The sequence below is a fragment of the Mizuhopecten yessoensis genome, unplaced genomic scaffold (assembly GCF_002113885.1).
Source record: "Mizuhopecten yessoensis strain PY_sf001 unplaced genomic scaffold, ASM211388v2 scaffold5971, whole genome shotgun sequence".
Taxonomy (NCBI): domain Eukaryota; kingdom Metazoa; phylum Mollusca; class Bivalvia; order Pectinida; family Pectinidae; genus Mizuhopecten; species Mizuhopecten yessoensis.
In genome coordinates this window covers 193,545-203,049 of record NW_018406315.1, presented here as the reverse complement: position 1 = coordinate 203,049, position 9,505 = coordinate 193,545, and the positions used below count along the sequence as shown (strand labels likewise).

At 38.2% G+C, this 9,505-nt stretch overlaps 1 protein-coding gene across 1 annotated transcript in view; it reads left to right on the top strand.

Moving 5' to 3' along the window:
* LOC110451370 (acetolactate synthase-like protein) overlaps positions 1–9,505 on the top strand; it is a 27,569-nt gene that overhangs the window by 3,626 nt on the left and 14,438 nt on the right. The window contains exons 5-14 of the mRNA XM_021499339.1: positions 269–360; positions 1,209–1,347; positions 2,212–2,326; positions 2,652–2,752; positions 3,202–3,311; positions 4,658–4,781; positions 7,144–7,238; positions 7,448–7,602; positions 8,437–8,574; positions 9,349–9,505. Of these exons, the coding sequence (XP_021355014.1) occupies positions 269–360; positions 1,209–1,347; positions 2,212–2,326; positions 2,652–2,752; positions 3,202–3,311; positions 4,658–4,781; positions 7,144–7,238; positions 7,448–7,602; positions 8,437–8,574; positions 9,349–9,505 (1,226 nt within the window). The remainder of the gene's footprint in view (positions 1–268; positions 361–1,208; positions 1,348–2,211; positions 2,327–2,651; positions 2,753–3,201; positions 3,312–4,657; positions 4,782–7,143; positions 7,239–7,447; positions 7,603–8,436; positions 8,575–9,348) is intronic.

Sequence of the window (9,505 nt, the reverse complement as noted above, 5' to 3'; positions counted from 1 at the left end):
CCCTGTAAACCAGCTGTGTATATTCCCTGTAAACCAGCTGTGTATATTCCCTGTAAACCAGCAGTGTATATTCCCTGTAAATCAGTTATGTATATTCCCTATAAACCAGCTGTGTATTTTCCCTGCAAACCAGCTGTGTATATTCCCTGTAAACCAGCTGTGTATATTCCCTGTAAACCAGCTGTGTATATTCCCTGTAAACTAGCTGTGTATATTCCCTGTAAACCAGCTGTGTATATTCCCTGTAACATTAAATGTTTGTGTTCAGGACTTACTAACACTGTGACTGCTGTAAAGAATGCCCAGATGGCGGAGTCTCCGGTGCTGTTGATAGGTGGGGCTGCTGCTACACTTCTCAAGGTACAAATTTAGTTTTGATATAATAACGAACATGCTATGATGAAACACTCAAAATTGTGAGCTTGTTATTGTGTTCAGAATTTGGTCCTTGGTTACATGTCTTTATAGTTGATTCACAATTTAATATAATTTCTCTTTCATTGATGTGAAAACAATTGCTTAACTCTCAGTCTGCTATGAAGATGTGGAAAATAGAAAATGATCAATAAATTCTGAATACATTGACAAGCTTAATGTTATAAGTTTAAAGCTATATTAAGAAATACAGAATATCAGGAGTAAGTCTTGTGACAGGAGTAAGTCTTGTGACAGGAGTAAGTCTTGTGACAGGAGTAAGTCTTGTGACAGGAGTAAGTCTTGTGACAGGAGTAAGTCTTGTGACAGGAGTAAGTCTTGTGACAGGAGTAAGTCTTGTGACAGGAGTAAGTCTTGTGACAGGAGTAAGTCTTGTGACAGGAGTAAGTCTTGTGAATCTGTTGTCAAATGATTCCCCAAAACAATATAAACAAGTTATATTTATCTTTTAAAATGAAGAAAAGCACAATTTGTTCAAACATCTCATAAAAGAATGTAAATGTTTGGAATGAGAATGTGATATAAATAGCAACTGGATACAATGAGTTGAGCATAGGCTTAATGAGGATCAATAGAATGGCAAATCTACATTATAATATTAAATTCAACACAGAAAAATCTTCAATTAGTACGAGTAGAAGCAAATTCTAAGGTTAGATGTAAATGTTCCTGGTAATAATTACATAAGTCTGGGACTTGAACAGACCTTCTCCGGACTTTGATAGTTATTTTCTATTTATTTTAGGTAAGTTGTTATTTTCTGTCTATTTTAGGGTAGAGGAGCACTACAGGATATTGACCAGATGTCACTGTTCAAGCCCCTGTGTAAATACTGTGCCACAGTGACTAAGATCAGGGATATTGTACCCACACTACAGACGGCTTTACAGATAGCGCAGTCTGGAACTCCTGGTAAGGTCAAGGTCAGAACAGTCAGACACTTAATCATCAGGTCAAGGTCAGAACAGTCTGACACTTAATCTTAAGGTCAATGTCAGAACAGTCCGACACTTAATCTTAAGGTCAAGGTCAGAACAGTCTGACACTTAATCTTAAGGTCAAGGTCAGAACAGTCCGACACTTAATCATCAGGTCAAGGTCAGAACAGTCTGACACTTAATCTTAAGGTCAAGGCCAGACCAGCCTGACACTTAATCCTAAGGTCAAGGTCAGAACAGTCTGGCACTTAATCCTAAGGTCAGAACAGTCTGACACTCAATCATAAGGTCAAGGTCAGAACAGCATGACCCTTTATCCTAAGGTCAAGGTCAGAACAGTCTGACACTCAATCATAAGGTCAAGGTCAGAACACTCACTGTCTGACACTTAATCCTAATGTCAGACTTACTTTCTGACTACAGATTAAACATTTAAGACTCCAAGTAAGATCTAGGTCATGTTCGGTTTTGAACTGCAGGAAACACAAACTCCGGATAAGATCAAGGTCATGCCTCCGTAGGAACTCCAGGTAAGGACAAGGTTAAGTCCATTTGGAACTATAAGTCCATTTGGAACTATAGGTTAAGTCCATTTGGAACTATAGGTTAAGTCCATTTGGAACTATAGGGTAAGTCCATTTGGAACTATAGGGTAAGTCCATTTGGAACTATTAGTTAAGTCCATTTGGAACTATAGGTTAAGTCCATTTGGAACTATAGGGTAAGTCCATTTGGAACTATAGGTTAAGTCCATTTGGAACTGTAGGTAAGATAAGGTTGTCACGGTCTGGAATTGCCTACTGTATCTAATACATGATCTGATACTTTGTTTTCTCAGGGCCAGTGTTTGTGGAGTTTCCCATTGACAGCCTGTACCCCTACCAGACTGTCAGTAAAGAGATTGGCATCAAGGAAAAGGGCCCACTTAGCCTGATGCAGAGGATCACTAACTGGTGGGGAATGTTTGTCATTTCACTCAAAGCCAGAAATTAAAATAGAATATTGGGTCTCATATATAGAGAAAACCTGACCAAATCTAATAATAGATCATTGGAACTGCTATAGAGACCACACAACCAAGTCTTATACTAGAAAAATCATATATAGAGAAAACAAACATTATTGCATGGGCATCTCTTGTAGGAACAACACATTTGACTTCGATCTTTGATTGGTTCTTTAAACTGACACCAAAATAATATCTGATACCACCTTTTATGTTGTTTAGTTGACAATAGTTTAACCAGAGAATGAGTTAAATATGAAATGTCATTTCAGGTATCTCTCTAATTACTTGAAAAATCTGTTTGCTGGAGCTTTTGAGGAAAGGGATATGAGTCCATTAGCAATTGACATCAAGAAACCAAGTTCTTCTCAAGGTATTCCTGATAGGTTCTACACAATAGGGTTTGAGAAAGCATTTTACATAAAAAGAATATTGAATTCTTACGTGCTGATTCCATTTGGAAAATTAGATACAGTTATAGATCATAACAGCCATAACCATGTTGTGGGCTGTGTGGACATTGAAAGCTCCAGTCCATCATTCCTAGTTTCCTTTTGTACAATTGCAATATTACTGTAAACTCCTCAATCTGTCATTGTTTTATACTTTTAATTGTAATTGAAAACTGTGTTTACAGTGTATATAACAGAAGCTATAAACATTGACTTCCATTCTGTCAAAAATTCTGTAACAACTGTCTATTGAACCAGCTACCATTAGTGAGGGGAGGTAACTCAATATCTTAAAAATATTTTAACTATGATCAAACCTACACTTCACTTCTAATTAACTCAAAGGAAATGTTTTTGATGTATTTTACAGTCCAGAAAGGTATAGAAATGCTTTCCAAGGCAAAGAAACCTGTGATTCTTATTGGTAGTCAAGCCACACTTCCCCCAATCCCTGTTGAGGAGCTGAGAAAGGCATTAGAGGTATTATATATGACTGGCCAGCCTTTCTGAACTGAGAGGTGTAAATCATTGTCAACATTCGTTAGTTAGTTTGAGAGTTGAAGATTATAGTCGGTAATTGTAAGCACTTGTGCCAAAGGTGTAGATGTCAGCTTGTGTCGGTCAAGTTGTATCTTTGTAACTAATACTAGGATGATGATCTCATGCAGTATAATGCCAATTGAAAATTGTAGAATACTATAGAAAATCTCCAGCAATACAGAATCAATAGGAAATCTCCAGAAATACAGAGTCAATAGAAAATCTCCAGCAATACAGAGTCAATAGGAAACCTCCAGCAATACAGAGTCAATAGGAAATCTCAAGCAATACAGAGTCAATAGGAAATCTCCAGCAATACAGAATCAATAGGAAATCTCCATCAATACAGAGTCAATAGGAAATCTCCAGCAACACAGAATCAATAGGAAATCTCCAGCAATACAGAGTCAATCGGAAATCTCCAGCAATACAGAGTCAATAGGAAACCTCCAGCAATACAGAGTCAATAGGAAATCTCCAGCAACACAGAATCAATAGGAAATCTCCAGCAATACAGAATCAATAGGAAATCTCCATCAATACAGAGTCAATAGGAAATCTCCAGCAACACAGAATCAATAGGAAATCTCCAGCAATACAGAATCAATAGAAAATCTCCAGCAATACAGAAACAATAGAAAATCTCCAGCAATACAGAATCAATAGGCAATCTCCAGCAATACAGAGTCAATAGGAAATTTCTAGCAATACAGCGTCTATAGGAACTCTCCAGCAATACAGAGTCAATAGGAAATCTCAAGCAATACAGAGTCAATAGGAAATCTCCAGCAACACAGAATCAATAGGAAATCTCCAGCAATACAGAATCAATAGGAAATCTCCAGAAATACAGAGTCAATAGGAAATCTCCAGCAATACAAAGTCAATAGGAAATCTCCAGCAATACAGAATCAATAGAAAATCTCCAGCAATACAGAATCAATAGGAAATCTCCAGCAATACAGAATCAATAGGAAATCTCCATCAATACAGAGTCAATAGGAAATCTCCAGCAATACAGAGTCTATAGGAAATCTCCAGCAATACTGAGTCAATAGGAAATCTCAAGCAATACAGAGTCAATAGGAAATCTCCAGCAATACAGAGTCTATAGGAAATCTCCAGCAATACAGAGTCAATAGGAAATCTCAAGCAATACAGAGTCAATAGGAAATTGCAACATATGAAAAAACAATGGGAAATATATAATGATGATGATTTCTGCAACATTGGACAAAATGTGTATATTTTTTTAAGTAACTGTGTTGATATGTGTTTTCTCCTAGGACATTGGTGTGCCTTGTTTCCTGGGTGGTATGGCAAGAGGACTTCTGGGCAAACATAGCTCAATACAGGCACGACAGAAGAGGGGCGAGGCACTTAAGGAGGCTGATGTTGTCATCATGGCTGGTAGGACACTCACCCACAACTAATGTCATAATGGCTGGCAAGACACTCACCCACAAATAATGTCATTATGACTGGTAGGACACCAACCCACAAATAATGTCATTATGGCTTGTAGAACACTCACCAACAAATAATGTCATCATGACTGGTAGGACACTCACCCACAAATAATGTCATTATGGCTAGTAGGACACCAACCCACAAACAATGTCATTATGGCTAGTAGGACACTCACCCACAAATAATGTCATTATGGCTAGTAGAACACTCACCCACAATTATGGCTAGTAGGACACTCACCAACAAATAATGTCATTATGGCTAGTAGAACACTCACTCACAAATATTGTCATTATGGCTAGTAGAACACTCACCCGCAAATAAAATTATTATGACTGGTAGGACACTCACCCACAAATAATGACATTATGGCTAGTAGAACACTCACCCACAAATAATGTCATTATGACTCGTAGGACAATCATCAACAAATAATGTCATTATGGCTAGTAGGACATTAACCAACAAATAATGTCATAATGTCATTATGACTGGTAGGACACTCAACCACAAATAATGTCATTATGGCTAGTAGGACCCTCACCCACAAATAATGTCATAATGGCTGGCAAGACACTCACCCACAAATAATGTCATTATGACTAGTACAACACTCACCTACAAATAATGTCATTATGGCTAGTAGGACTCTCACCCACAAATAATGTCATAATGGCTGGTAGGACACTCACCCACAACTAATGTCATAATGGCTGGTAGGACACTCACCCACAACTAATGTCATAATGGCTGGTAGGACACTCACCACAAATAATGTCATTATGACTGGTAGGACACTCAACCACAAATAATGTCATTATGGCTAGTAGGACCCTCACCCACAAATAATGTCATAATGGCTGGCAAGACACTCTCCCACAAATAATGTCATTATGGCTTGAAGAACACTCACCAACAAATAATGTCATTATGACTGGACAAATAATGTCATTATGGCTGGTAGGACACTCACCTACAAATAATGTCATTATGACTGTTAGGACACCCACCCAAAAATAATGTCATTATGGCTGGTAGGACACTCACCCACAAATAATGTCCTTATGGCTAGTAGAACACTCACCCACAAATAATGTCATAATGGCTGGTAGGACACTCACCCACAACTAATGTCATAATGGCTGGTAGGACACTCACCCACAACTAATGTCATAATGGCTGGTAGGACACTCACCCACAACTAATGTCATAATGGCTGGTAGGACACTCACAAACAAATAATGTCATTATGACTGGTAGGACAATCATCAACAAATAATGTCATTATGACTGGTAGGACACTCAACCACAAATAATGTCATTATGGCTAGTAGGAAACTCACCCACAAATAATGTCATTATGGCTAGTAGAACACTCACCCGCAAATAATGTCATTATGACTGGTAGGACACTCACCCACAAATAATGTCATTATGGCTAGTAGGACACTCACCCACAAATAATGTCATTATGACTGGTAGGACACTCACCCACAAATAATGTCATTATGGCTAGTAGAACACTCACCCACAAATAATGTCATTATGACTGGTAGGACACTCACCCACAAATAATGTCATTATGGCTGGTAGGACACTCACCCATAAATAATGTCATAATGACTGGTGGGACACTCGCCAACAAATAATGTCATTATGGCTGGTAGGACACAAATAATGTCATAATGTCATTATGACTGGTAGGACACTCACCCACAAATAATGTCATTATGGCTAGTAGGACAATCACCCACAACTAATGTCATAATGGCTGGCACGACACTCACCCACAAATAATGTCATTATGACTAGTAGGACACTCACCCACAAATAATGTCATAATGGCTGGGACGAAACTCACCCACAAATAATGTCATGATGACTAGTACAACACTCACCTACAAATAATGTCATTATGACTGGTAGGACACCAACCCACAAATAATGTCATTATAATAATGTCATTATGGCTAGTAAAACACTCACCCACAAATAATGTCTTAATGGCTGGTAGGACAATCATCAGCGAATAATGTCATTATGACAGGTACGACAATCACCCACAAATAATGTCATTATGGCTAGTAGAACACTCACTGACATATAATGTCATTATGGCTAGTAGAACACTCACCCACAAATAATGTCATCATGGCTGGTAGGACACTCACCAACAAATAATGTCATTATGACTGGTAGGACACTCACCCACAAATAATGTCACAAAAAATGTCCTGTGTGTTACCAGGTCTAACTAACACATGGTTCTATTGGTAACAATACAATCCTATTTTCCTTTTAGGTTCCGTGGCAGATTTCAGATTGGGATACGGAAGGGTGCTTAGTAGGAAGTCCAAGATAATTGCTATCAACAGGTCCAAGGAACAACTGTATAAGGTACATGTGAACACCGGAACCACCATGATTTCTTGCCCACTTTAGACATTGATGTTGTAAATAATCATTACTATTTGTGTATAATAAGACCCTTTACAGTCTATTACTGATGTATACATTTAATCAGTTTAAATGCAACAACATGTATCAAATAACATGAGTAAGTAGTATGACTTTTCTCCATCACAAGTTTCTGTGTTGATTGACAGAACTCAGACATGTTCTGGAAGCCAACTCTGGCAGTGGAGGCAGACGCAGCCAGCTTTATGGTAGAGGTAGCACGAGGGCTGAAGGGATACAAGTGTGACCCACAGTGGCTACACCAGCTGAAGGACAAGGACACTGTAAAGGAAAAGGCTAACCTGTAAGTTATGGCCTGTCTGTTTCTGTCTCAAGCTCAGGTAACTTACCTAATAAAAAAAGATATATATAAACTTTGGTAATAAAACGTCAAAGTCACACAGTGACACTATTTTAAAGTGTTATGCACATCAGTTTCTAAAAAGGTAATGGCTGGAATGTCATCCAACTTGCTACTAGTGTCTAATATTGAAACTGCTGAGACAAATGTCCAAGGTTTATCTCACAAGGTCATTTTGGTAAAATTAGAGGAAATTTGATTTTTTACGTGATTGGCACCGAGTGAGCAATGATGAACATAATGTAATTTATAAGCATTGTTAACTTACCTGACCTGTCCTCTGTCAACTGTTAACTTACCTGACCTGTCCTCTGTTAACTGTTAACTTACCTGACCTGTCAACTGTTTCTTTAAAAACGCTACAAGTCCTTAAAGGCTCGGTGGAGTTTGACCGAATTTGGTTTGGATCATGCTTAGACAAAGGGTTCTCAATTGTTTTATAAATGTCCCAGGGGGCAGAGGGATGGGCCCAATATGGGAAATAAAGGTAGATCAATCCTTCACCTTCCTGTACATTGAGGAATTTTATCCCCACACTATAAGCAATACACAATTGCTAGGCATAAAAAGAAGAACCAATTCATTTGACCAAAATTGGCCTGTGGAAATCCCCACACCATAACCGTATACATAATTTATCAAACTGCTGGGCATGAAGAATACACTCATACACCTTTGATACAGTATATGGTGTTAGTTTCGTTTTCTTTGTAAAAATGTGGAAGTATGAGGTATTAATTTGTAGCTTTCTGATTATTACATGTTCAATGTTTATAGGGAGAAGGCCAAGGAAGTAACTGACGTCCACCTTAATCCCCTAAAGGTCCTCCACATCACGGAGGAAGTAATGGGAGACAACACAGTGATGGTGGCTGATGGTGGAGACTTTGTGGCTACTGCCTCTTATATCCTACGGTACTGTGTGTCTGACTACACTGCAGGAAATTAATATCTATTTCGTCTTCCATTGTCAGTGGAAAGTAATCTTGTCAAGTTGATCATGAATACCTATAGACTATATAGATGCTTGCCTTAAAGGCATCACAATGAAACCTATCTAAACAGAACACCATAGTTAACCTGTCTAAATAGAACACCACAGTGAAACCTGTCTTAACAGAACACCACAGTGAAACCTGTCTTAACAGAATATCACAGTGACACCTGTCTAAACAGAACACCATAGTTAACCTGTCTAAACAGAACACCAGTGAAACCAGTCTTAACAGAACACCACAGTGAAACCTGTCTTAACAGAATATCACAGTGACACCTGTCTAAACAGAACACCAGTTAAACCAGTCTTTACAGAACATCACAATGAAACCTGTCTAAACAGAACATCAGTTAAACCAGTCTTTACAGAACATCACAGTGAAACCTGTCTAAACAGAACATCAGTGAAACTTAAGTGGATTATCACAGTGAAAACTGTGTATTTTGAACAACACTAGAATCTGTATTAACAGGCTTTTCTTTGAGATGGACATCTACTCTGTTAGACTTAATTTCAAAGGGTTCCTACCGATTTTATTTTAGAAAAGATACATTATATACACTAAATTTATTGGGCATGAATATGTTAAAGACAATGTATTATTTATTGATAAAATTTCACAATATGAGTAACATGTAGTATTCAGATAATATGTTTAATGAGAACTGACCTAGATTCTTTGTCTGCTACAGACCCAGGGGACCTCTCCACTGGCTTGACCCTGGAGCATTTGGAACACTAGGAGTTGGTGGTGGGTTTGCATTGGGGGCGAAACTGTGTCGCCCTGACTGTGACGTCTGGATTATCTACGGTGACGGCTCTCTTGGTTACAGTGTGGCTGAGTTTGAT